The 27,726-nt window shown below is 39.2% G+C and overlaps 2 protein-coding genes across 5 annotated transcripts; one reads left to right on the forward strand and one right to left on the reverse strand.

Annotated features, from left to right (window-relative positions):
- Nucleotides 1-1,226: 1,226 nt before the first annotated feature.
- On the forward strand, nt 1,227-12,353 carry LOC107223875 (inactive hydroxysteroid dehydrogenase-like protein 1). Of its 2 annotated transcripts, XM_046735418.1 has the most exons (6): nt 1,283-1,382; nt 2,968-3,675; nt 3,901-4,075; nt 7,616-7,852; nt 9,045-9,388; nt 10,960-12,353. In XM_046735418.1, exons 3-6 carry the CDS (start codon nt 3,916-3,918, stop codon nt 11,167-11,169), a joined length of 951 nt encoding a protein of 316 aa, XP_046591374.1. In that variant the 5' UTR covers nt 1,283-1,382; nt 2,968-3,675; nt 3,901-3,915; the 3' UTR covers nt 11,170-12,353. The 2 variants fall into 2 exon arrangements, with proteins under 2 accessions (XP_015519192.1, XP_046591374.1); XM_015663706.2 differs by lacking the exon at nt 2,968-3,675 and having other exon boundaries at nt 1,227-1,382.
- LOC107223873 (fatty acid CoA ligase Acsl3) lies at nt 12,138-27,565 on the reverse strand. 3 transcript variants are annotated; one of them, XM_046735406.1, is made up of 9 exons: nt 26,837-27,565; nt 21,495-21,889; nt 16,726-17,080; nt 16,260-16,628; nt 15,568-15,963; nt 15,163-15,475; nt 14,412-14,675; nt 13,952-14,227; nt 12,138-13,846 (listed from the first exon to the last, which is right to left on the reverse strand). In XM_046735406.1, the coding sequence occupies exons 2-9, from the start codon at nt 21,512-21,514 to the stop codon at nt 13,692-13,694; spliced, it is 2,148 nt and encodes a 715-aa protein (XP_046591362.1). In that variant the 5' UTR covers nt 21,515-21,889; nt 26,837-27,565; the 3' UTR covers nt 12,138-13,691. The 3 variants fall into 3 exon arrangements, with proteins under 3 accessions (XP_046591362.1, XP_015519188.1, XP_015519190.1); XM_015663702.2 differs by lacking the exon at nt 21,495-21,889; XM_015663704.2 differs by lacking the exons at nt 21,495-21,889; nt 26,837-27,565 and adding an exon at nt 17,839-18,154.
- Nucleotides 27,566-27,726: the final 161 nt, after the last annotated feature.

Genomic DNA, 27,726 nt, shown 5'->3' on the forward strand with positions numbered 1-27,726 from the left:
TCAAGACATCGATGACTTATCGTTCTCCACGCGGTCAGCGGCTTTGTTCCTACGCGTTTATTCGTACTGTAGCTTATATGACCCGTGTCCTTGTAACATTTATTTCCTCAACACGGCACCGAGCTTGCACCATACACTGTTAAAAATGATTCGCGAATTTACTACACATTTACTGTGAAAAAGAGTCGTCAATTTATGAAGTCAGATTGCAAATTTACAAATACGGTAAAGCGACGTAAATTACTATGTATTTGTCTCAAAGTTACGATAAAAATTTTTGATTTTACTAAAATTTGAAAGAAGAACCCAAGAAAAGTAATTTGAATTTACTGAATTGTGTATTAAATTTATTGTATTTGTAAATTGAATAAAACATCCAATACAGTGTAGGAAGCTCTATACAGAAATTTTTAACAGTACATGCAGAATTCCTCAGTACATTTAAAATATCCATAGGTCAATTTTTCGCTCAGGAATACAGGACTACGTTCAGATAAATGATATCTTGTCTGCAGGCTGGTAGTTTTTTTTTTAATCTCGTTTTTTCTCTTTAAGATAATTTCACCCAAAATCCTGGGAAGAATTGCGAAATCTAATATTATTCACGTGGGAAATTCTTCTGCGCTTACTGCACGAAAGCTTGCTTACGACTTTCTCCAATATTCGTTATATCCTGCAAGGTATGACGATATTCATCTCCTTGATTGATAATTTCCATGTCACGTCTTGATTTTACTCGAGAAGAGGTAAAAATTTGAAAAATGAAAGATCGGAATGACGTTGAGATACGAGCATCAAGCCGTATCGTGTTGAAAATCTTTACTCTTCAGCTGCGCGCACGTATATTGTAAATTGATCGATGGAAACTCGATCATTTTTCATCCTCAATCTTTTTTTTTTACGTTCGCTTCCTCTCTTACTCTAGCCTTCCCGCAACGAACCAGATCTGGGTTCCTTCCCCTCCGTACATAATCAAACGCGAAGCCCGCGGTCGTCGTAAAATAATAACATCAAAACATAAAGTGTCAATGACGCGATCATCAACGAGCTACGTCCTTGCGTTATGAACCACTTTTACCGAATCAAGTTTATCGCCGTCCCATGGATGCGTGGCGGTGAGAGTGCCGGCACGGGCACATGATATAATTATTCGCTCGAGCAAATTTCCCCCTCCAAAGTCGTAGCCGCGTTCTCCGCGTGTCGTAATGATTAATTGATTGTCAAATGGCTTACTTGCACACATGCGCATTAAGCACACTTATCGTTATTCCGTTCCCATTTCCGTTAATGCGATAGAATCGATCACCCACGCTGCGTTGCTTTGCTGCCGCAGTCTCGCAACCGACGGACTGCTTTCACCGTTCATCCGGAACGAATCACCGGTAGGTATTTTGTAGTTTAATGTCACTTAAAGCGATAAGACAGCCGAGGTAAACTTTTTGCTTACCCGTATCATCGGCTGTAACGATTCCAACATCCGAGTTCGCGCGTTATCATAATTTCGATAAGAACGAATCCACTTCTCCAAGTTTCGGTGTTTCTGATTCAGTGCCATTTTTTATTTTTTTTTTGTTTTCGCCTCTTGACCACATCAATTTCATTCAGAGTCGCGACACGCGCGAATACGATTCTATCTTTTAGTTTTTCCTCAAGGTAAGGATCGTGTCAACTATTTTGGACGGTATCGTTGTAGGTACACACCAACATCTGCTGAAAATTTCATTGAAATTAAATTTTTATTATCATTGTTTTTGTCCCCAAGGCGAAATTTCGTCTATTTCGAAGTCAACTGTTGTGAGGTAATCTTTGGAATACAGTAACACGTTTAACAGTGATTAGAAACGGTGATTAGAACGCGAAGTGAGAGTGAAAGAGAGAGAGAGAGATAGAGAGAGAGATAATTATGCATGAAAGTTGCGAAGAGACCCACCGTGCAGATCGCCTTGAATGTCAAATGAGTTTTGTTGTATCGGTTAGCTCATATTAGTTAACTAAATCTAAGACATACTAATACGTAATTTCGCATTTGAAATCTGGCAGTAGAAAATTAAATTGTCTATAAATATTATTATTGATGCAAGAGCCTGGATATAACATGACGATGATGATTGAGTAATACGACACGTACCGACGTACGTTATGCGTACTTTATACCGATGCGCATTACGTTTTATCGTGCGATAAGAATTCAGAGCACAGCGTCGTCTCGTCGCAAATCTTGACCCGTGATGACACTACAAGAATACGTGATAAAGACACTGTGTTTTAAAATCGTACATCGCAAATTTGTGATCCAATATGGAGTCTACAGCCTCGGGTTGATATAACACGTATTTTTAGAAATTGTCAGGGGCGATAAATTAAATAAATAAATGAACGTCATTGACGCAATTATCGCAACTATGCGTTCTAAAAAATTATTCCCTAAAGTTTCCGTACTAAAAGTACGATAAAGTAAACAAATCCGAATTGTAATCGGACACAATTGGAGTTTAAAAGTGGTTAAATTGAAAATTGAGGGGACAAAATATTCTCCCAACGTTTTTCGTCTGGTTACCCGTTTATCGCGATAATTACGTAAGAAGCCGAGAGAAACGAGACCCTTGTATGTAAGTACCGGTTAAAGTTTGCTAAGGTATAAACGAACTCCGCTACTTCAGGAACAGGTTACAAGTCAACCAACTCTGCATGCCTTTCGCGTGTACCTCGATTGCGTTTCAGGATACCAAACATAGTTAGTTACAAGAGTGTTTCGTAACTGCATAGGAATAATTAGAAAGAGAGGGAGGGAAAAGAGAGAAAAAAAAAAACAAAAACCACCGACCAGCATCTATCGACGTGGGGTTAAGAGTCAGGCTTTCGAGACGGAGAGGGAGGGGTATAAGCCCGCCGCAATTTGTATCGTTACTTTGGGTTTCGACAGCGGTTTCGAATGGTGACACAGCCACTCATATTTCATTATTTCAGCCAGACGCTTGTAATCTGTGCACAAGTAAAGGAGTGACAGTAAACACGGTATTGTTTGCCCAACCTGCATCTTCCGAGCCTGCAGCGGAGCTCTGCCGCAAGATGTGCGGATGATGAACGTCTCGTGCGCCGAGTTGTTTGCAGAGAAAGTGACGGAGGTTCGGGGAAACGCGCCTTCTCGATCGGTTCGAAGTCCCGACTCCACCGGAGGTGCAGCAACCAGCCAAGGTGGTGGTGGTGGTGGTGGTGGTGGAGGGCGAACGCGGTCTCGTACCTCCGACGAGTTCCTACCACCTCTGAGTCTTTCGGTTTGGGAGATGGAGACGTAGAGAGAGAGAGAGAGAGTGAGAGAGAGAGGTGGAGGGGGAGGAGGGAAAAAGAGAGAGAGAGAAAACGAACCGTCCCTATAACTTAACTGTTCAGTACCTCAGCCTTGCCAGTATCTTTACCCACACATAATCGTCTTGAACCTTTTTCTAACACCTCCGTGACGTCGCTTCTCCAACTGACATCAGTTGAATACTGACTGCATTGATCGTGATACGGTGTAGGGGTTTTTGTTTCGGATGCCGGAATCTCGGCGGATGAAAATAACGATAACGTAATCGTCGAAACTGGTGCGTGTGAAAAGCTGTGTGCGGTTTCAACTGCTCCTCCGAAAGCTCGAGGAAGCTCCTGCAGGATTGAAACTCGGGGTTTCATAAGGGGGTAGGTCTTCCTGCGTGCGCTGACGTTGTTCGTTAGTGAGAAAAGCCGATTTGACGATGAACCTTCGCCGAGGTTGAGATGCCGTTGGTGGATTAAACGTCGTTTCAACCTGTAGAAAATAGCCGCGATTAATCCTTCGAGTTTTATACCCTCCCGAAAACTTGATCGTTCACTGGATTACGAATGAATGATCGCATCATTGGCCCTTATTGGTTCTTTGTCCAGGTCTCGACGCGGAAAATGCTTCTCGACATCGCCCTCTCGGCACTCGCCCTGGTCGTTGCATGTTGGATACTCTTCGAGCCGATATTAAGGGCTGGCAGAACATTTTGGGGTGCGGCGAGGCTGATTTTTGATTCGAACACCGTCGACTTGAAGGCGAGGTATGGCGAATGGGCAGGTGAGTGTCTTTGCCAATTTTTTCAAGGTTTTTAGGCACATTTGTTTTTATTAATCTTTTCTCCTGCGGCCGGTCGAATGTCATTACCAGTGGCTATGGTCACAGGATCGTTCACCTCGTTGCAACTGCAGGTTGTCAGTATTTTAAACCGGCACGGGATTAATTTAACCTTGATTATTAGGAGTCGTTGATACTTGGTCCGCAATCTTTTTACACCGATTTTAACGCGTGCTGCACCGAAGCTATTGCGGTAGTTCATTATGCATTCTGCGTTCGGTAGCCTGATTTAATTTATCACCGATTAAAAATCTGCCAAACTTGTCTGCAGTTGCGATTACCATGTTAATTTTACCCGAAGATCAACTATCCGAGCGAATGAAATTCACGGACAATCCGAATACGATAAATTACATGATTGCTAAATGCAAAAAACGACTTGTTAACCACGCTGCGAGTATCAATAACAGTCTATATGAATAATAAGGTATTATTTATAACAATTGGATCGTTATTATATCACTATGAAGAAACACGAAATTTTCGGCTGGTTCAAGAAAATCTTCGGTCAAAATCTACCTACTCACACGCACGACGAACTGCCCGAGTATACGTAACGTAGTCAATGTATTGACGTTGGAATGGATTTTCAAAAGTAAGAATAACGAACGAAATATTTCGCAGTAAGCCCAATTATTTGAGGTTATACCGTATAATCAACTTCTTATTTACTTATACGTGCAAATACGAAAGCGTTGACGATTTATTGCGACATCTGCATCTCAGGGATGTGAATTCAACGTAATTCGATAAACAATCAGGATGAACACGCAGCAAGCAAATACACGCATTCATCGTCACACGCGCGAGTCAAGTTTACAGACCGTTTTTTCAATTCTGAGAACATGTTCGAAGGTGAAATTATCGCACTCAATCCGTTCTTGCCGTAATTTTATTTTACCTCAAGTATCGACTCATGACTGTCGAGTGTCGGAAAAAATCGTACATCGGAAATAAAATCGCAAGCGTGTCGATGGCGGCCATATTGGATTGGCCATATCGGATTGGTGCGCACACGGTCGGCTTTTGTTTCGTTTTCAACTCTTTCGATGAACGAATAATTTATAGGACAATAATCGTATAGGAACTGAAGCATGGATAAAATTGATCAATTTCGACGCGACAGTGGATTTCGATTACCGCCATTCGAAGAGCCGGAAATTGGTACGTGTCACCATATGTCTGCGTAACTTTTTTGCGTGGGCATCGAGAGCTGGTTTTTGTATACGCAACTTTAATCGACGACAACGCATTTACAGCACGGGTATTATAAAATTATATACATTGTACAGCTTTGAACCGGTTATTACGATGCCACGGGGGAATCCTCGCGATTTCACTTATAGATATAACACACACAGCAGCAAATGTGTTACACGGCAGCGATGTGAACTTAGCTTATTCACGGGTTACAATCCATACATAAGTTAAGTTACGAAAAATCACACTTTCACATTTTTCGTTGATTTCATTATTTTACGATGCAAAATCGAAGATGAAACAATCAAGTAAATAAAAAGAATGAAAGGGGCAGATCGGTTATATTAAACCTGCCGATTTTCATGCAAAGTAATTTTGTACATTTTTCAAAGTTCAGTGCGCCGAAATATTGCGCTCATCAAAGCTTCAACTGCAATTACGCGATCAAATTGGCGAGAGATACGCAGCGTTTGCAAATTAAAAAAAAAAACAACAAAAATTGCGACATTTTTACGTAACGTAATTGCAAAGTTCTGGGTCGTTGGATTGCCTGCACCGGTGTAGGTGCGTGTGTGTAATAATCTTGCAGAAGCGTGCCTTTATAGTGTCTTATACACGTGAATAAATTCGCTGACTATGCAGTTTTACAGTCGGATTCGCGTGCAGTGAACGCCAGTCTAGATTCAACTTCGATCGAAGTAAAATGTGTTCATAATACGCGGGGAAAAAGTTTGTCCTGAATTCGGGAATGTTGTGTGAGTTTTGTAGAAGGTGAAGTGGGCCCCCCACCGAGACGAGCATAAATTGTACGACGACAGTTGCGAAATTTTCGCAAAGAGCTCGCAGTCAGTCACGAGTGTATAATATAAATAATGAGGGAAAACTTTGTATCGATATAATTTTCGTCGAGAAGATTATACGTGACCTGGATATACGAATGGGTCGCGATTGCAAAAATTCAACCTTCGCTCGTGCACAATTTATTCGCGGAAAAGTTTCTCTCCCCGGAATTTGCACGATCTGCAACTCAGTGCAGCAGCAGCAGCAGCCGAAACCCCCGGTGATGAGAAAGTAAGTCGGAGTATTTTCTGCAGCGGCAAAATTGTCAATGCCTTTGTGCCAATATTATAGATATAGGTGTACGTTATTACCGTAGGTATGTACATGTGTTTGTAAATTACCCAAGTCGGTGGCTAAACGCTCAAATGACTCTCTTGGCGAAGTTCGATGCCCGAATTGCAAGATAATAAGGTACAAAAAATATGAGAAACAAAAAAGGATGATGGAAAAAAAAGAAATAAAAAAAAGAATAGAAACGAGAACACACTGTCCAAAGCAATCGGTAATAGAAGTTTCGCAATAGATGAAAAGTAGAACGTTGAACTGTGCAATAATTCTTTACGGAGCCCCGCGCTCGTGGGAATTTCAGTACGACAAACTTAAGACGAGAAAATGATTCCCGAAGTTATTCGGAAATACGAGAAATCATCAGGTTTTCGTTTACTTTTTTTTTTTACCGCGTCGAAATAATTACACATTATGTAAAAGATCTTGGGAGAATGCCTCGTTATCAGCGATAGAATATTTTACACTGTTGGAATTGCTCTGCGAGGCTGTATAATTGTCGAAACTACAATAATGTAATATCGTATTGCGGTCTCAAGGTAAACCGTGAAAGTTTTGTTGATCGTTTAATTATTAACGGGACAATTTGTGACTTGCGACGATTGCAGCTGCACGGGAATGATGAATTGAAACGGAGAATTGGCTTCTTGTGAGTGTACAAAAAAAAAAACGAAAAAAAAATGGAAACAATAGTAATTATAATCACCCGACAATTTACACTACGATTGCATACTCAGCGTGTGTATTTTTCATCGTGAACAATACCAGAAAAATAAGAAAACTCATACGAATCTTGATTCGACTAAAGTGCGAAATTGTACTTTGACCGCTTTTTGAACAATTTCGTATGCAAAAAAAATGCAGGTTTCCTCGCAACGATCATTTACGGAATAAAATTAACAGGTACTTGCCGAATTCCGGCTTAATGCGGCGGTAAATATTGACGACTTATGGTTTATACTCTTCTATATGCATTGCACTTTTATCACATACACGCGCGTCCGACTAAACAAACGAGCAGTTTCTTGTTAATTAATAATTATAGTCACGTATTTCTCGCTTCTGATGCTAATGATAAAAGCAAATTTCTGACAAAAAAACAAGGAGTTGTTGGTAATTTTTATTGTCGTTGACGTTACCTCATCTTAATTCGCGCAGTTGTGACGGGTTCGACTGACGGAATCGGCAAGGCCTACGCCAAGGAACTGGCTGTCAGGGGAATGAGCCTGGTTCTGATAAGCAGAAATTTCGACAGGCTTGAGAACACAAGGAAGGAAATACTCGCGACGAATCCGAACGTCGAAGTCAAAGTCATAGTAGCAGATTTCAGCAAGGGAAAGGATATCTACGAAAAAATATCGATTCAACTTCAAGATTTGCCCGTAGCTATTCTAGGTAAGTGATAATTTTTCATTTATTCGTTACAGTCAGAGGTATTCCTCTATATGTATTAGGGTGGTGAATTTTTTAACTTTTTTTACCGGTAGTTCGAATTTTATTTTAATTTTTTTGCCAAGAAATAGGTTCGACTAGAAATAACATTTCGTAACGGTAATCTGTGAAATGTTGTGAAAAAAATTTATTACTCGCTGAAAAGTTTTCGATTTTCTAATCATTATATCGTGAATTCATACGTGTCAATTTTTTGACGATTTCGAATAACAGATGAGAAATATTTTCTACTGAATAAAATAGGTATAATAACGAGATTATATTTTGGTATCCAAGTAATTTGTCTGGTAATCGGATGCCTAAAATTGACGGAAATGAACGTACAAATGTACTCGGATAGAAGCCAATGTAGATAAACGGAACTTGGTGTTTCCAACGTGGAATAAAAAAAAGAAAAAATAGGTTAAAAAGCGAATGGATTCGAAGTCAGCATTTATGCAAATATGTTAAAAACGAGACGCGGTTGTATCTACTTGTGATTTCGAAATACGGTACACGTGAGTGCTTGCAGAGCCTAATGGCGAGTATGACATAACAGTTTTGTTGAGGCTTTGTGAAAGGTCGACCTCTTCGCGCAACGCATGATAATTCAGGAACATATTTAGCTCTAAGCTTGTTTCTCATCCTCGACTCGTTAGATCAACTTTCACTAATACTTCGTCCTTGTCGAAGACATATTATCACATACGTTACGGTTTTGTAATCTGTTGCAAATATTATACGTGCTCGCGGTATGGTTAAGCAGAGATTTAAAAGTATAGAAAGTCGCAAAGTAAGGAAAGCAGATATGCACATGCTAGAATTGTTCTTTTTGGAAATTTTATTCATTTATTTATTTTTTTTTACCCATCCCAGCAACAGATGGTGAAAGACGCCCCAATTTTGTAAATTCTATCTCTCGGCTAGATCAAATCGTTAGTCTTCGTTTTTTAAACAAATAATCACGTGGGCCAAAAAATTTGTTTCACTCTCGTACAACGAAATTGAATTTACATGACCGGTGTCCCGAGTCGAAAACGTAAGCGTTTCTCTAGCAGCGGGCAATTTAAACTCGCCTCTTGTGTTTCGAGCTTTTCCAAGTTTCGTGCCGTGTTAATCTTAATTAGTGAAAATTCTTCTCGCCGGTGAACTGCAGTCAACAATGTCGGCAAGCAGTACGAGTACCCGATGTACCTGGGCGAGGTACCGGAAACGGAATTATGGGACATAATAAACGTGAACGTGGGGGCGACGACGCTGATGACCAGGATGCTGATCGGAGCGATGGAGAAGCGTGGCCGAGGAGCGATCGTCAACGTTTCGTCGGGTTCGGAACTGCAGCCGTTGCCTTTGATGACGGTTTACGCGGCGACTAAAATCTACGTTAAAAGTTTCTCGGAGGCGTTAAGAGCCGAGTATTCGAGGTCCGGGATAACGGTCCAGCATCTCGTGCCCTTCTTCATAAACACGAAGATGAACGCGTTCAGCGCAAAGCTGCAGGTGAGAATTTAAACCTACGCGAATAATGAAAGGGTTGATTTTTAATTTGCTCATTGAAAATACTGAAAATATCAATTTATTATGGGAATTAGGAATCATTTTTTAAGGTGACAAGTTTATTTTTTTTCGTCGAGAAAACAACATTGGCTAAACCAGACATTTTTTTACGTTATATTTTTCTTCAATTCTCAGAATTGAATTTCAACCGAATTAAGAATTAATCTGCTCAACGATTTGGGTTTTAGTAACTTACTAGATCTGGGAAAATGTCAGGGAAAATTAGGTTTTAAGTAATGGAAAACCTGGAAATGTCACGGAGTTATAATTCCAAAAATTTGTGGCCATCCGGAATGATTTCATTGTTACAATTGTTGTTTCAGTTTTGTTTTGCGTTTGTTCTTTTGATGGTTGAGAAATAGGTGCCTAGATCTAGATCGAGAAATCTTACAAGGTGAAAAATTTCCGACAATTCATCCGTGAAACGTTGACTGAATTGCGAAAACTGCACGGTGAAATTCCCTCTTCGTCACTTTTTTTTTTAGAGCGTTTTCAACACCGTTTAAAAGTACAAATCACCGTCCATTCGGAATGTGTGGCGTCGTTGTATAGTTAGGTTGAAAAAGTATTGGAACAAAAACAGAGCTTTAAATAGTATCACCGAAGCTGATCTAGTTACATAAAAAATGATGAAACACCACATTATTTTACCTACGTCATAGAAATCTCGTTGCTATATTATTTTTTTTTTATTTTACTGAAAAATTTATATTGTTTAAAACAGATTTTTAACGAACATTATCTGATTTTATTCACAAATGAACCCTCCACACATCGTCTAACTCAAATTGTGATTGACGACAACGTATTTCTTGATGAATCACAAGTTCATCGTCTGTAAATTCTTATGTATATAATTCTTATTTTTAATATCGGATTTTTATTCGTCACCAACTGACAGGCTCAAAAAAGAATCTCTAGTAAATTCATCTGTGTACGAACAAAATGAGCTATTTTCCAACAAGACCGGACTAACTGTAGGGATTTTTTGGTGAAAAAATAGTGTAATAATGTAATTTCTTTAACGTTGTTAATAGCAAGGTGTTGAAAAATTGAGATTCAGTGTAGAAACGTTTTTTTTCTCTTGATCTCAGAGAATTTCATTTTCCTTATTCAAGTGCCGTTCAGTTATAAGGGTGGCCACAAATGATTGGGAAAAAAATTCCATAACATTTCCAGATTTTCCATTACCTGAAACTCATTTTTCCCTGACATTTTCCCAGTTCTAGTAAGTTACTAAAACCTAAATCGTTCAGCTCATCAACTCAATATTCGATTGAAATTCAATTCGAATTGAAGAAAAATATAACGTATAAAAAAGTCCGTTTAAGCCAATCTTGTTTCCTCGACGAATAAAAGTAAACTTGTCACCTTAAAAAATGATTCCTAATTTCCTGACAGAAAACTGATATATTCAAGTTTTCCCATGGCCAAATAAAAAAATCCCTCGACAATTCCAGGTTTTCCATTATCCCTTCGTTTTCGCCCCTATTAAATACCCTGATTGTGTTCAGGTGTCGAGTGTGATGGTACCGGACGCTACGACCTACGCTAGAAACGCCGTCGCGACGCTTGGAAAACTCGACTCTAGCACCGGATATTGGGCCCACGGAATTCAGCAATTTTTCACAGTCATTCCACCGGTCTGGGTGAGAACGAAGATCGGCCAGTTGATAAATCAGACGTTCAGGGAAGATTATTTCAAAGGGAAAACCGTGTCCTGAATACACTCTAGTCGAATCAAAGAAATCACGACGTATATACGCAGTGCCTTATAAATATATAAATATCCTTAAGTCTTTCACTATACGCATTTGTAAATACCGAGTTTAATTCCGACACTTTGTCATCGCGTCGTTTATAACGTGATTATGACAGCTATTTCAATAATTAATTTTTATAACAATAAATCGACGTTAGTTGTTTTACACGAGAATAAACAATTTTGACCTTTTTTAATTGATTCCGAGATATGTTTTTTCGTATACATTGTTTTTGCCTCATGATTTGCGATGAGAAATTTAGACGAGACATGAAAAGAAATGACAATATTTATAATTACCAACGTTTTTTTCAACCTCGTCGTTTTGACATGTTATCGTTATATTTGACTATATATATATATTTTCTTTCACCACCTAGTTTTTTTCTTTCCTCTATTTCTCCAATTCTCTGTATATATCAATATATATATATACATACAACATGCGTAGATGTGTAATTATTTCATCACTGTGAAGAATTGACAGATGAAAATGAGGATAAGAAATAACGGATAGAAAGAAAACTGCCAATTTCCGTAAAGAATACATATTTATAATTAATTTTTCATCATTCAGGCTTCAAATATTACATACAAGCTGATACACGTAAACACACAACACACGTAAAATAAGACAAGAACTCTCATCGTACGTGTATAGCTGCTTTGAATCTATCGCGTAAGAATAGTTTGAAATGTGCGTTGAAGTAGTTTCAGTAATAAGATAAGTCATGACAATGAATTACTTCAACCATTATGATTTGTCTGTAATATTATTTCTATTATTATCGATGGTATTTGAAGAAAATGGATGTTTTCGTACGTTTTCACGAAATGAAATTTACTTTAACACGTTTATCGATTGACTGAACAGTTTAGAATATACGGAAATTGCTTCACTCGCATCGGAAATAAATAAAAAATGAAGCATTAAACTCGAATTGCACTCTATTTTCAAACTATACACCTCAATTTTTAACTACATATCGGCTAGTTTTGTACAATACATAATATAATATCGACTATACGCTTCGTTTCGCACACGGTAATATATTTCACGCTTCATCTCCTGTATGGATAAATTTTCTCGGTGGTCGAACTATTCGATGAATTGCGATAAGGTATGAAACATTGAATGATTACGAAGAAGAGAAAAAAATGGTGGAAGACAAGAAATGCGTGTATAAAAGAAATTTAAAACTCTAGAGCCTAGATGAAATGAAACGATTTTACATTAGATTTATGAAACGATTGTATCCACACAAGAGATTTTTAAGCAACGCCGATCATCGAGTGGACCGAACCAAAATATTTGGACACATTTTTGAAAATTTGGTTTCGCGTGTGCAAATAATTCTTCCGACAATGAACAACGTATTCATACATTTAATAAAAAAAAGTACTAACATTATTTCGGAATAAATCCGCGAAGTAATAAAATGAATATCGTTAGATTCCGTTAAAGAAAACGGAGTGAGTGATGCTTTACGTTTGATTTAAATAAAGTTGTTAACGCGAATGTGTTTTTTTTTTTTTTTTTTTTTGTTGTAAATTTGACCCGTTACGATTATAATAATATAATATACTTTACACCTCAATAATCTCCGAGTAATGATTCGTAATTATTTTTAAATATGTATATATGTATGTATATATATATATATAGTATATTTTATTTATATAATTTATTTACAGCGATTTCAATCTTTGCGAACGAACAAAAGCATGAACAGACAAAGATTGAAAAAAAAAACAAACAAAACGTTGAAAACCGCTTTGCACCATTATTTGTTTATGAATTAATTTATTTATTTATTCATTTATTTATTCACCACGACGTTGAAATTCTAATTCTTTTCATCTTTTCTCCCTCGGTATTTTTTTCTAATTTGTTGACTTTTCAAAAAATTTCTTTGCACCCCTCCTCCAATATTCGCGCAATTACTATTTTACACACATTTAATATAATGAATTTCCATCAACAGGAAATACAAACATATCCCATAAACCGTAGGATATCCTATTTACGAGAAACGACGTACTGTAGAGAAAAAACCCTCATCTCTGTACAAAAACGAGAATCCCAATAAAATCCTCGATAGTTGCCGACACAACTCTTTCAATCTCTCTCTTTTTCCTAAAAAGACTCGGCACAACGCTCACACACCTAAGACTGGCTAATTTTCATTGATCCTCATCTTCGTTCAAGATAATCTGTATAAATATTTATCTATACAAAAACGGGACAAGATGCGCATTCACTGGCAAAAAGAGAAAGAACGAGAGAGAAAGAGAGAGCACGTGTCGAACTCATAGGCAACTAAGATTTTCACCCAAGCTTTTCGTTCCCGAGTGTTTTTCCCTCTTTCTCCATCATCCCCCTTCACGGTATATCACACACACACAAATACCTACATCAGTTACAAACACGTTATATGTTGTTACATTTGGCATTTATCGTATAGTTTATCGCCGGGGCCAGCATCACGAGGCGTACATCCGGTTTATCTCGTGCTGGTAGCGTTCCTGGACGGCTTTCCTCTTGAGTTTAAAAGCTGCCGTGACAAGTCCCATATCCGGTGACCATTGTTCGGCGCAGAGTTTCACAGCCCCAGGAATTTCGAACTTCTCCAGTTTACCTGTAGGGATCGGTGAAGAAAATACCGTGTTCAAAAAGACACAAAGTAAAACTTTCGTCTTTCTGCGAAATATAACATAACATTCAATGATGCAACGCTGCTCACATTTCTTCGACTGCTCGACGAGCTCCTGAAGCACGGCTTTCTCGATTTCCGGATTATTGCACAGCTCCTCGAGCGAGGAAGGCCTCAGTCCAAGATTCTCGGCCAGCTCCTCGAGGTGTCGAGGATTCGGCACGACCAAGGCGACCGTGTAATGCTTACTGGCATCACCGTAAATGCAGATGTTCTCAACCGCCGGACATGTCTTAAGCTCAGCTTCGACCTTTCCCAGAGACACGTATTCGCCCAGCTGCAGTTTTACCAGATCCTTCTTCCGGTCTGTCATTTTCGAATGGAATAATGCAAAAAACGGTGAAACACTTGCCACTTACCCATCTCTCGCAAGTAGGTAGGTATTACAGGATGGCCACAAATTTATGGGACAAAAATTCCGTGACATTTCCAGATTATTCATTACCGCTTTTGAATACCCTGTCATTTCAACCTTGTATCAGGTACCTACCGATGATTTTGATACACCCGTCAGGATGCACCTCGGCAATGTCCCCGGTCTTGAACCACTGTTTGCCACATTCCTGATAGAAGTCCTCCGACGTCTTGTCCTTGAGCTTGTAGTACCCGGCGGAAACGTTGTCGCCACCGATGATAACCTCGCCCCTCGGATACGGCTTGTCGGTCACTCTGTAACCGGCCTCTTCCCAACTTACGAGCTTTATGTCGCAGGCAGTAGTCGGCGCCCCGGCTCTGCCGGTGCTTCGGTCGTACGCTGAAAAGTGACTAAACGTTTCAGAGGCCGGTTCTACGGTTGAAAATCATAGTATATTGTGTAACAGAGAGTAAGTTTGCAATATGAGTCGCAGGTGAGCCGAAGTAGGTGAGTCGAAAAGACCGTTGCCGTCTTGTTGCATACGATTCTTTATGCAACAAGAGCATGTATTAGTTTTTTCACTAAGTATTAAATTGAGGTTAGGGTGACGTAATATCAGATTTGTTTGCGTCTGCGCATGCGCGGAGGGGTTAAACGTGGTATTTTCTGCACTCCGCGCATGCGCATTCGTAGACTCACTAGACGGTTATAAAAACGAGTACTTTTTGTACGGAAAACAGGCATGGAAAAATCCGTAGAACATGTTCGCGTTATATAAATACTTTTTTTTTGTGCCATTTCGTTACAATATGATCGCGAGTCGAGTGTTTATTACGAAAAGGTGACTAAAGATATCAAGGAAATAGGACATGGAATCCGTACTCACTGTCCATCACCGTCGCGCAAGACGTCGTTTCCGTCAGTCCATATCCCTGGGTGACGGTGACGCAGAGACAAAGTTTTATCTGGCAATGAGTGTCCGGACTGAGCGGCGCTCCACCGGATAAAATGAGCCTCGCTCGTCCTCCAAGGACCTGTTTAGCCGCGCCGAATACGTACTTGTCGCAGAGGGGTGTTTCGTAGCCTCGTTTAAGCCACTTGAGTTTGTACTCGTAAGCGAAGTTGAATATCGCCTGTTTGAAGGGACCGCCACGTTTCACATTCTCGTTTATTCCCTTCGATATGCGGTCAAGGATCAGCTGATATTGGAATAAAACGATCAGTGTGATTGTTCGTGCAAAATTTTGTCTTGGAGTAGTGGAGGGGGCTTTCGAAAAAACAAACAATTTACCGGTACAGCGGTGAGACAGGTAGGGTGCAAAACGGATGCGTCACCCTTGGATCCCCGTTGAATTTTGCTGCTCGAGTCGATCATCGTAAGTGGAGTGCTGTAGCCAATCGGAACACCGCTCAGGAGGCAAACGCTCTCAGCTAATAGTTCAAAGACGTGGGCGAGTGGAAGATAACCGAGGAATACATCGTCGGATCGAATTTCAACGACGTCACAGTAGGCCTTGAGAGTCGCGATGATGTTTTTGTGGGAGAGAAGAACACCCTTTGGAATTCCCGTCGAGCCCGAGGTGTACATTATTATCGCTGTGTCATCTGCCTTGGGCGGTGACGGTCCGATTTTCAGGGTGTTACCGGTCTTGATGACGTCTGAAAACGGCACCAGAGTAACGCCATCCTGCGGAGAAAACAATGCGAATCGTAATTACGCATCATTCGTAAAACGATCTAAAAGCGCAGGTTTTGTTTCACCGATTATAGTGGACAAAAACTGGTCATGCTAAAGTTATTCCAGTTCTTGCCTTTTTCATTCTGCACCAAGAGTTTCAAGACTCGTGGCGATGAGTCGAACTCTTGTTTGTCTTAACGTCGCAATAGCGTATGTTCCTTGTATGCTTCCACGTTCTTTACACAGACGTCGTTAAAAAGTGTTAAAAAATGAACCACCCTAGTACACGCGTGACGTTTTCATACCTTGTACCCCGATGTGTTTGTGGGCTTGAGCTGATCCTCCATGAAAATTACGGTCTTTATCTTAGGCGCTAGTTCAAGTAGCCTTTTGAACTTGGGAAGGAGATCGTGACTGGTTATTACGGTGTCGACCTCGGTCTCGTTTATCCCATGAGCGATCGCCTCGTCGCCAAGTGTCGCGTATATCGTAACGATGGGGAAATTCTGCTTGAAGCATCCATGAGCCGCGATCATCCACTCGGCTCTGGTCTCAGCGAATATCACCACATTTCGTCCCGACCTCATTCCCAGGTTCCTCAATCCTCGGCCGAAAGACGCGGCGAGTCTCTCGACCTCCGAGAAGGTCTTCCACTTGTAGTCGCCCATTTTGTACTGAAATCAAAGTGCGAGAGTGAGACGAGTTGGAAAGAAACGATCAATTGGGAAAGACACTTCGTGACATGTGCGTGAGACCAAGCAACCAACCAACCTTTTTGAAGACTCTACCGTTCGGCTGCAGCTCGTCCTCCTCGGCGAGGATCTGTCTCGTACCGAGGCATCGTTTCGAGTTGTGAACTTGGGCGACCCAAAGAAGCATTTCATCGAGGGTTTCGACCTTCCGTTTTTTCATTGCGACGTGCATCTCCCCGGGACTGTCGACTGACCTGTAGGTCACAGAGTTCTCGTCCTTCGATACCAGCTTGGCCTTGACTCGCCTGGACTTCTTCCGCTTTTCCCAGGGCCGCTGGAGGACCAGGTAGACCGGAAAGGTGAGCAGATCGCAGACGTAAGAAATCGCCTGGATGGCGCGTATAGCGCCGGCTATCCAGAAACCCTCCATTTCTCTGCAATGATCATTGTACGCATGTCAAAGAGATTGTTAAATAGGTACACTTGTTCGTCAAGGTGAAATAGCGTTTAGACGTTGCGACAAGCACATGCAGAAGAAGCTGGAGAAACGATAATCTCATTACAAAGCTTATACAGCGACAGGCTTGATGAGTGATATAATATTATGTGGGTCGAGGTTTCAATTTCTATATAATCGAATACAATCTATCAACGCCATCCACTTTCTCTACTTAATTATCATTGCACTTATTGTCAGAGATGAATCGGCGACTATGACGACGACCGAGACCATGATAATGCATAAACTGTAACTAGTCCAGTTACTGGAAAACAGTGAACAGGAAATTGCTATCGATTATGCTAAAGACACATACTCGGAATCAAATTACGCGATACAAGGAAATTGAGAAAATTTTTCAAGGTTCCGAAATCGTCGCACGTCCATACATCGAGACACGAATCTATGACAGAGTATATAAAAAAATTACGAGTCATTATCTAGACGCGAAATCGGCAAAGTCTCATCAATTTTATACAATCAGCATCGTAACACTGCGTCGAGTCATTTATGCACGATCTGATTCCGCTGCATCATTAATATTCCGCAGCGATATATTTATATACGGTCCTTTACAATAATGCAATTAAATCTGTACCATCAAGCGGCTACAGATTCGTTGTTAGATCAACGATGATCTATAAAAAAAAAAAATAGGAAGAAACATGAATCAGAAGCTGATAAAAATCGTACCTTCAAACGTCGAGTATAATATCGACAGGTGGATCGAAAATGACAATGTTCAGGTGTCGAATTAGTCACGTTTAATTATACAGGACGAATAATTATCACGTGAAGCAAAGTCCTTCGCAAGTTATGTATCTTCGGTGGGAGAATTTTTTCTATCCACACTGTGTCGACGATCCAAACTCGAACGATCCGCGATACCGACTGAACTCTGAACACTCTGACAACGAGGACGCGATTATCCAACGGGGCAAAGCGATCGTGTCTCGATCGTTTCTTGGCGACTGTGAAGGCACGCGGGAACCCGACTATTTTATTTGACTTTCTGGTTAGTATTTACCGAGGCTCGAAGCTATATAATCTCGTCGTCGCGGACTTTGCTCTCTGACAAGCCGTACGAGCTCAGCTACAGCGTGTAGCACGGAGAGGTGTAAGGAATTTAATATATAACGACGACTTCTCGCTACTTATTATCTCCCGCAGACGACGTGATATGCATTTTTTTAACGACGCTGGCATGTAAGAAACGTGACAGACTTTGACCCGTGATTGCCGATTACCGATTACCGATCATCGCATCCGTTTCTTTCGCTTTTTTATTTTCTTCTTATTCTTCTTCTTTTAAGTATCAACCGCGACCGATCACCGTGAGAAATGTGGCGGAAAACGTGATAAAATGTGAAAGAAGAAAGAGAAAAATTAAGAAATTGAACTTTGGAGGCCGTGCAACCGTTCAGTTTGTCATAATCGCCTTATCATTGCTCGAGAGACTTTTTTGTCTCTCATTTGGGTGATGATATTGTACATAGAGTATGCATTTATATTTGTCCAACGTCGTACAAATGGACGGTCAAAATTCGAGAATATACGTGACCTCGTTTGTTACACAGTCGATAAAACTTTAAGTACAACATGATCTTTTAATGGTCCCTTTTTTATTTCCTCTCTGTCTTTCGGGAATTAATAGCGTGTTCAGTTGTGCTCTAATCGGGTTTAATTCTTACAGACAGCATATAATTAGACACTGACATTTTTGTAATTACAGTTATATGATAAGAATATAATTTAATTAACGCGTGACTCATCGCGGCGTTATCCGGAATTTTGGTAAGGAGAAACCAAAGAGGATAAATATCACACGAAGTATAATAAACATTGCTTGTAATTATAGTTCGACGAATGTCAAACATAGCAGTAATGTATTCACATTAACAATAAAAACTGCATGTGTGTGAACGTGCGTGTATCTTGTTTTTTTTTTTTTACCGGGTACAAGTTTCAACGACTATATACAGAAAATAGAAACTTGACTCGTATATGCATTAAAGTAAACTTAGAGTAGGAATAATGTGTTTGTATAGGTATAATGACAATATGTATAAAGATACGCTAATTGCAAGTGGGAACATTAGAAAAAGACGCGTGTAAGATTTATTCGTTCTATAACTTTGAATATATGGACATATTGATGTTCAACGGATTTTTTTATTTGTTTCGGTCAGAAAAAAAAACCTGTAATTTTTCAAAATATTTCCAATCATTTTGTAAAAGTGTGGCGATCTCACGAAGTGAGGAAATATTCTCGTCACGAATAAGATGGACATTTTTAAAATCGATGAACCTTTTCTGTAAAATCAGAGACTCGAAAACGCATCTTTTTTTTTTTTCTAATGATTCGATAATGGGATGAGGATGCTAAATATTTTAATTATTCTTTTCGAATTTATATATTTCTTTAATTCATTTTAAATGGTTGTTCCTTGCACTAAAAAATAAGACAAAAAGAAACTTCGTTTTGGTAAAAATCGATTTTCTTTTCAGTTCAAGAGTAAAACGAAGAAAAATAATAAAAACTCAATCAACGGGAACCTTGAATAAAATACATCATGTTTGTATATAAATGTTTTGAAAATATCTTTAGATCGTTGAACGTAACGTGTAGATAAAATTTACTAATGCAACAACTTGTATAAAATTTATTGTTTTACCGATCATCGACCGGCAATGCAAATGATATGTAGTATATACGTATACGATGATGTTGTATAAACCTGAAGAGGAAGGGATCCGGTTACTGCACAATTCGTGAGAGACTACACCTACAGTCATGTGCGTAAAACGTAAAATATGTGTATAAGGTTACCGCTATGTATCAAATTAGTGTTGCGTTCCACTCAGTCATGCAACTTCATCAACTAGAAGCAGCCTATAAGCATTTTACCGAATTACGCCACGTGAGTATGAGTGAGAGCGAGTGCAATCGAAATTAAATTCCACCAAAATCAAAGGATACTGAAATGATTGTAAATTTCAGTTTTTCTTTCACTTCGTTCTTTTTTTTTTCTTTATATGTCGAGTAACATCGACAGTCTGCAATAATTAACGTCGATTGATGTTCGTCTGTGAAATCGCAAGCTATCTATGAACTGCAGGGATTTAAAATAATTATTACACGGATGCGGCAATCTAAGTGTGCGAATTATTACATGTACATTAATAGATATATATATATATACCAGGGCTGGTAGCAGTCAAGTCAAGAGTGAGCAAAAGTAAGTCTTGAACCTAAAAAAGTGACTCAACAGTAACTGATCATAATTAATTATTGCACAGTAATTAAACGACACAAGTACTATCGCAGTGTTTTTCGTCTCATCTGAAATAGCCCTATTTTCAATTGTATTGCTGTTTTCCTTGTTTCTCACGTATTTCATGATATTCGGTAAATGAAAAAAAAGAAAGTTAACAATGGCTCTGATTTATGAATTTATTGTCCTTTCCGGTGAAACATTTTGATACAGAAAAAATGAACAATGCGATCACGGTTGATTTTCCGAAATTAATCTGACGCTGATTTTCTTGCTAAGAATACTGTAATACCCAACAAACAAAATACCGCGTGGGAAAAAGAAATTGGGCAACTAAATTGTTTCTATGCACTAAACTAAATTACGACTGAAAAAGTGGTAATTTCGTGAGAAACAGTTGCAAAAAGTAACTCCGTTAAAAAAAATACAGTGACTAATAGCGTGAAAAGTGACCAGCCGTGAATTATACTGTATACAAGCTGAGCGATTATATTATTATACTGCAGTCACGTGTACGATAGAAAGATATAATAGATAAAATAAAAAAGATAGAAGGTAGAATTGTGATGTGCTAGCGGCGGATGAAATACGTATAAGGGGGCGGGATTGAAGTTCCGAAAGTGCCTAATCCCGAATTATTTGCTGGCGAAACTTGAAGTAAAGAAATCAAACTTTGAAGAAATGTGAAAAACCGAAAGTCAGAATGATCAGGATTCCGAATGTATAAATGTCGAAAATCAAAAACAAACAAAGACCAAAGTGGTGAAATTTCACCAAGCCAGAAATTCACAGAACTGAAAATCTTCGATCATTCGGAATTTCGAACTTTTCGCATCGGATTTCGGACTATTTGAAACTTTGATGTTTCGTCATAGTTTGATTACTTTACTTCAAGTTTCGCCAGCAAAAAAATTCCGAATTTTTTGCTTTCGGTACTTTTCAAATTCGGAATTTCAACCCCGTCCCATGTGTAAAAGCTGAATAGAACATCGAAATACGATACAAGAAGAGACGGTGCTGCTGCAGCAGCTGATGTAATTTATGTTTTGTTTTTTTTTTTTTTAAACAACTCACTGTTTCTCTTCGACGATCATGATGAAAGGTGCTTGATTTCTCTTCCACCACCGAACGGTTATTTATAACAAATAACTATTATATATATATATATAACGTGTAATCAATTATTATGCAGATAGACAGCCACGTTTCTTTGTCACACAATAAATATTTGCCGATTTTTATACTGTTTTATTTCCTTCGTTTTTTTTCTTTTTCTTTTTTTTTATCTTTACCAAGATTCCTTCGTTTCCCCCAATACGATATATTATCCCGTTATTTGTTGTCCTTCGTTATCGATAATAACAATAAAACACCACAACTCGTTCTCCTCCACCAAGAAGAAGCGATGCAGCCACGTCCCAAATCACCAGCGATGATCAGAATCGGTCGCAAATTTTACCACCACAGCTCTGCAAAAGAGAATCTCTCGTGCATTTTCTCTCTCTCTCTCTTTCTCCCTCTCTCTTCATTATACTATCTGAAAAATAGTTTCACACTCTCTCTCACACACACACACACACACAAACACACACACACGAACTGCACTCTTGTAAGAAAAGCGATACACACAACATTTGAACAATTCACTTATTCACAACGTGCGCGGTGAATTCTTAATTTTATCGTTGAATGAAAAATCACTTCATGTTACGTTCGGAGTGATCGTTCGTTATTATATTAATATAACGAAGAAATAACTGCAATATTATAATATCTACCACACCGATTAAATTATCATACCAATATGCAACTATAAATATTTCCAATTAACCGCATTATTATACATGAACAAACACACTGCTGTACAGGTTATGCGTAAACAAAATATTGTGTACAAATGAAAAAATAAATAAATAAAAAAGTGAAAAATTTCATTCAATTTTTTACTTTTCATCACCTTAATTCTTTCAGTCACGCGATTCATTCTTTTTTTTTTTTTCTAGACACGGAATTTCAATTACGGACGCTGAATGCGAATCTAATGTAAAATGTGTAATAAAACTAAATAAAATTCCTAAAATGGGATGAAAACGAGGTAAATTATCAACATCGTTTTAGACAATTTTCAACGTTTAACCGAGAAACATCCACTTTTTCCAATCGAACGATTATCTTTTTCCCCAGTATGTGTATTAATTGTAAAAAGAAAAACACGCAAATTTTTTATTTTTCAGAAATTGTTTATCTTCTAATTTTTTCTTTCAAAAAATTTCTCGTTTGCCTGCCAAGTCCTATAACTTTCAGATCTTTCACTCGGCCGTTTTCGAAATCATCCCGTCAAGTTTGTCGAACAGAACCTACCGGCTCTTCCATTTTCACATCGATGAAAAGTGTCGCGAAAAGACTGTTTACCCGGCTTGTCCATTATTCTTTCACAAGTAAAGAAAAATCGTGCAAGTTTTTCGGTAAGGTAAGACGACGAAGCGGCAGGAGGAGAATGCAACTACGATGATGACGTCGTGCGGAGTTGTAGTACATAATATCATCTGCGATATGAATTCAACTGAAGCGCGGTGATTGCTTCATTACGCACGAATATATGTCATCATCACGCGCCATGCGCAAGCTCGGCTTCATGCTGATGCCGATGCCGATGCATTTTCATCTTATTTATTAATTCAAGAGGCCACAAGACGACGCCACGTGGTTTAGCACCGTTGCTCCTACGTCTCCCGACCATGTTACGCAATATACCAAACATGTATATATATATATATAAATACAGACACAAATGCAATTGATGCCGAGCGAATGCAAATTTTATTAACTGGGAGTTTAGCTGCTGCAGCTAACAGAGCGTCGTTTATACGTATATAGATATAACACAGCATTCATTTCTTACCGTTTCTTTATATTATATGCATTTATTCCGTACGTTTACTTACAGTTTTATAATATGTACATGTGACACACATAATTTTTTTTTTTTTTTACGGAAAAAATTACGTCAATGCGTATTGTGTAACCACAATAATAACCACAAAACGGTTGTAAAGAGTTGTCACGCAGTCTGAAGGTTTTCGCATCGCGTTATTAACGTTGCATTATAGTTCAGTGGTTGTTAACCGTAAAAATTATCTGTAACCGCGCCCATCTTTCCCGTGTACATCGTCAAATCAGTAAACGGTTGACCACGAAATATTCTAACTTCACTGAGAATTTTTCCCACCGCAGAACCGGACAGAGTCATTTTTTTTTTCCGGATTCGATGGAATTTGAAATTTTTGTTCGCTATTTTGAATTTTTAATATCCGATTTCAGATTCATAATCGGTGTCCGGAAAAACTTATAATACATGTAAAACACGTGTATGTGTGGTGGGCTAACTTTCACGGAAATGAATTATTCTTTGAATTTACACAATTTTTCTTAATAAATTTGTTTATAACAATAACAATTTACATCGTATCGCAATAATTACTCTCGAGTATTGAAAACCTATTGGTATACTATAGGAAGGGGCAAAAAAATAAATAAATAAATAAATAAATAAATAAATTTAAAAAAAATATAAATAAACGGATATGCAATAGGTGGTAAGACTGCTGCTACTTACCACTATGACTCAAAGGGTTAATAGACGCCGCTCGCGATGTAAGGTTGCACTTTATATAACGGCGCATCTAGGTGTATAAATACGTACACTGTCGTATTACACTCACGTACAGAGTGATGATGCCGGCTAATTTGTCCCTCTAGCTTTATTGGACTCGTCATCATTATCATTGTAATCATCGCAGGCGGTGCGAATTATAGTGGGTGTGAATTATAAAAAAAAATTAAAACGACGCGATGCATAGAGTACGTCGCATTTTTAATATCGCGGTTCTTATTTGTAATTGCGTATTGTAACAAGTAGCCAAAGGTGCGGTTGATTTGCCGCTATGCCGATATGAACCCGTTAAATTCAATTATGTACCTTCGTGTATACATGGAACACACAACGTGTAATGTTTGGATAATATAAACTTCGCTCGACCTTCACGGATGATTAAAATTAGATCACTAGTCAGATAAATATGCACACATGTATGCCTGCGCTATACTGCACGATATTAAAAAAACAACATAACATGTATATAATAGATAAAACGACTGCGTCTGCGAGACCAGACGAGGACGTATACATATTGCAACATTTTTCTGCGACTTTCGTTTCTAAATCTTGTTTCGTCCTCTGTACAGTTCTATTTTATCATCTATGCGCGCGTTTTGCTGTAGGTCGTGAGAATCGTTATTCGACATTATTAATATAGTATATCAAATGTGCACGCATGCTGTAACGTATATCTCTCTTCGATGAAACGACGAATGCATCATCTCTCACTTATTTTTATAATCTCCACCTTTATCAATTTCACGCACGATAAGCTCTGCTGGGATTTATACCCAAGCGTAAAAATTATCCCACTTATATCATATCCGATGGTTAATCCACGTCAAATTAGCATGCTATGTACCTCAGCCTCTTCGATTTCAATCATTTTTTAGTATGATATTCATATCGGGCCAAAAATGTCTCCAAATTTTTTTCAGATTCTTTTAGTCACCGGTGAAATATGTAAAAAATAATTGAAATACCAATTCCGAAAACACCAGTTGTAAAAATCTAAAACAAATTCACACCTATTTTGTGATTTAAAATCTGATGTTTGAGAACCACACGATAATGGAATCAATATTCGCTATTTTTTTCGTTCTTCCATGTCCCGATAAAATTCTTGAGAACCTTTTGGGTTGGTAAGAACATCGTATTAAAAAATGATAAGTATCGAAGGGGGTGAGGTACATGGGCCGCAATTTGACGTGGAATGCGTCATATACATGTATCTGCATATGCTGCTAAATCATTTCGGACAAACGCGGAGCATCGCACATCCAATAGACAGCCTTTGCGATGTAACGATCCAGCTGCATTCCGAAGAAATAAAATGCCAATGTGTGCACGTGCTCGTAATATCGTAGTGTATAAACGGGCAGACATGCGACAGTCTGAACAAATAAGGTATCAAAGTATAATGACGTGTATGAACCAAAAAAATACTTATACGTAGTTTATTGGCGAACAAATAAAATTACCCCACTCATCCGAATTACAGTCGAACTAATTCAACGAGAGAAACACAATTTTAGGTATATTGAGGGAAAAAAAAAAAAAAAAATAGAAGCTGATTTTTGTTTTTCTCAAGTTTTGGATAAAAGAAGGGATATTTCTTTGTTTCGATCTGCGTTTCATTTCTTCGTCTCTGTACTTTGAAATATGATAAATCCTCTTGCGATTAAGAGAATGAAATTCCACCAGACCTGTTCGTCGATTCAACAATTTTTCCACCGTGTCTTTCTTTGACCGGTTACTTTGTTCACGGATTGTTTGTTCGCGACACCGTTTAGACACGCAGCACGCGTGCAAACGGCGACAAAGTGGAATGAGAAGTTTAAACGAGGTTTCAGTTTTCACGCAGCATGGCGAGCGAGAAACACTGCGGCACTAGTTGCGCTCGGTCTCGTTTCTTCTAGTTTTGCCTCGTCGTTCTTCGTACCGTTATTTTAGTCTATAGTTTGTCAGTATTTGTAAACTAAAATAAAAATATAGAGCTCCCACGCGTGCGAAGCACGACGCCAACGTCTGTATCATTGTTATACTTATGGTAACAACATCAATAACAATAACGACGACAACAACAACAATAATAATTTGGTTGTTTCGAGCTAGGAATTTCCAATTACGCCCTGCTATGTGACAATGCCGCGAAAGATGCGGACAATTGTAATTCGAAACGTAGATTCCAACGGCCGGTTGATATTGACGAACAATAACAAAGCGATTAGACGGTTCGATCAATATTCAATGTATACACGCAACGCTTAGTTGTCAATGATCCGGTTAATGGTTTTTCTACGCTTCGTAGCAGCTAGCGGTACGCCAATTTAGTTTCGAACCTTCGTTTCATACGGATTACATAATAATGATTTTCAACGCCGAGATGATCATTACACGGTCTGCTGCTGCTGCTGCTGCTGCAGTACAGTGAAATCGCGAACCATTCTAGCTATACATATACATATACATATATATATGTAGACCTTAGTTAATCTCAGAGAAAATTCGATCTCAACAACTTCCTCCACACGACGTTACGCAACGCATTCAGCCTCCTGTTGGCCTTGTTGATAAAGTTTTACACCCGTAGAAATCGCCTCGCCATTTATTGTAATGAAGAAAAATCCTAGTAGGTATATTGGATATACGGAGAAACGAATACGGTGATACATTCATTCATTCTCTCGTTCGTCACCGAGGCGTTCGTAATAAAAAGAAAAATAAAAATAAACAGAAATTATAGAAAAACACTCACCTCTTTTGCTCCTCGTAGGTCGATGCCAATCGGAGATCAGATCACAGCGATCAACTTGTCGAGCGGTACAATTCAAAACGCGGTACAGTTGCAATACCGACCGTTTGGACCGTGGAGCGCGAGTCGAGTGACGATTGACGAGGGTTAAAGTGGGGGGGGGGAGGATACCGGATGTAATGAATATAACGGAATACAGGAGAGCAGCGTATTTACACTGACGAACCTTGAACTTTGAACAGCAAACGCGCACCTGCGGCTGTGAGATTAGCGTTGACAGCAAGTAGGGGGGGTTCAACCTTTCGGACAGCAAAGTTGTCCACGGTGCTGGTCCGCAATGATCACTCGCGTAATGCGTCGTTTATGTTTCACCCCACGTGTTCGTGTCAGCTTCAATTCACTGATTATACCACCACTGCACACAGAGAGTATACGGACTAGTCGCATATGTCGCGCGTGCGATGGATGGATGGATGTATGCACGTATCGCGCGTACGGAGGAAGGAAGACGTCGTGGTTTTCGTTCGATGGCTAGAAAATTGAGGCTAACCTCGTACGGCGCATCCCGCCGCGGCGATTATTCCTCGATTATACTCCGATTAGCCCGTCATTCCTTCTCTTCTCAATTATCGCACGCGATGACGCCAGTAAGGTGGGAAAAACGCGATAACGCAGCTCGATCCGAGACCCGAACGCCAGACCGGTCAGCCGCGTAGTGAACGCTGCCATCCCAGCCGTCTCTGATCCGCTCGCTACAAGCGACGCTCGAACATGTGTGAAGCACACGGACGGGTGACTGTGTCGCTACGCCGCCGACCAATCGGAGAGCAGATGTCGTGGGTGGAGATGTGGCGTGATCCTCGGTGACGTAGCAGCCGAGAATCAATAATATT

This window comes from Neodiprion lecontei, chromosome 3 (assembly GCF_021901455.1).
Source record: "Neodiprion lecontei isolate iyNeoLeco1 chromosome 3, iyNeoLeco1.1, whole genome shotgun sequence".
Classification (NCBI taxonomy): domain Eukaryota; kingdom Metazoa; phylum Arthropoda; class Insecta; order Hymenoptera; family Diprionidae; genus Neodiprion; species Neodiprion lecontei.

Coding starts and splice junctions, on each gene's coding strand:
- LOC107223875 (XM_015663706.2), top strand. CDS start 1,242: ATGCGCATTAAGCACACTTATCGTTATTCCGTTCCCATTTCCGTTAAT. Junction 1,383..3,900: donor TCATCCGGAACGAATCACCG/GTAGGTATTTTG, acceptor TTCTTTGTCCAG/GTCTCGACGCGGAAAATGCT. Junction 4,076..7,615: donor GAGGTATGGCGAATGGGCAG/GTGAGTGTCTTT, acceptor TAATTCGCGCAG/TTGTGACGGGTTCGACTGAC.
- LOC107223873 (XM_046735406.1), bottom strand. CDS start 21,514: ATGATCGTCGAAGAGAAACA. Junction 15,964..16,259: donor CAAACACATCGGGGTACAAG/GTATGAAAACGT, acceptor TTTTCTCCGCAG/GATGGCGTTACTCTGGTGCC. Junction 14,228..14,411: donor CGGGTGTATCAAAATCATCG/GTAGGTACCTGA, acceptor CGAAAATGACAG/ACCGGAAGAAGGATCTGGTA.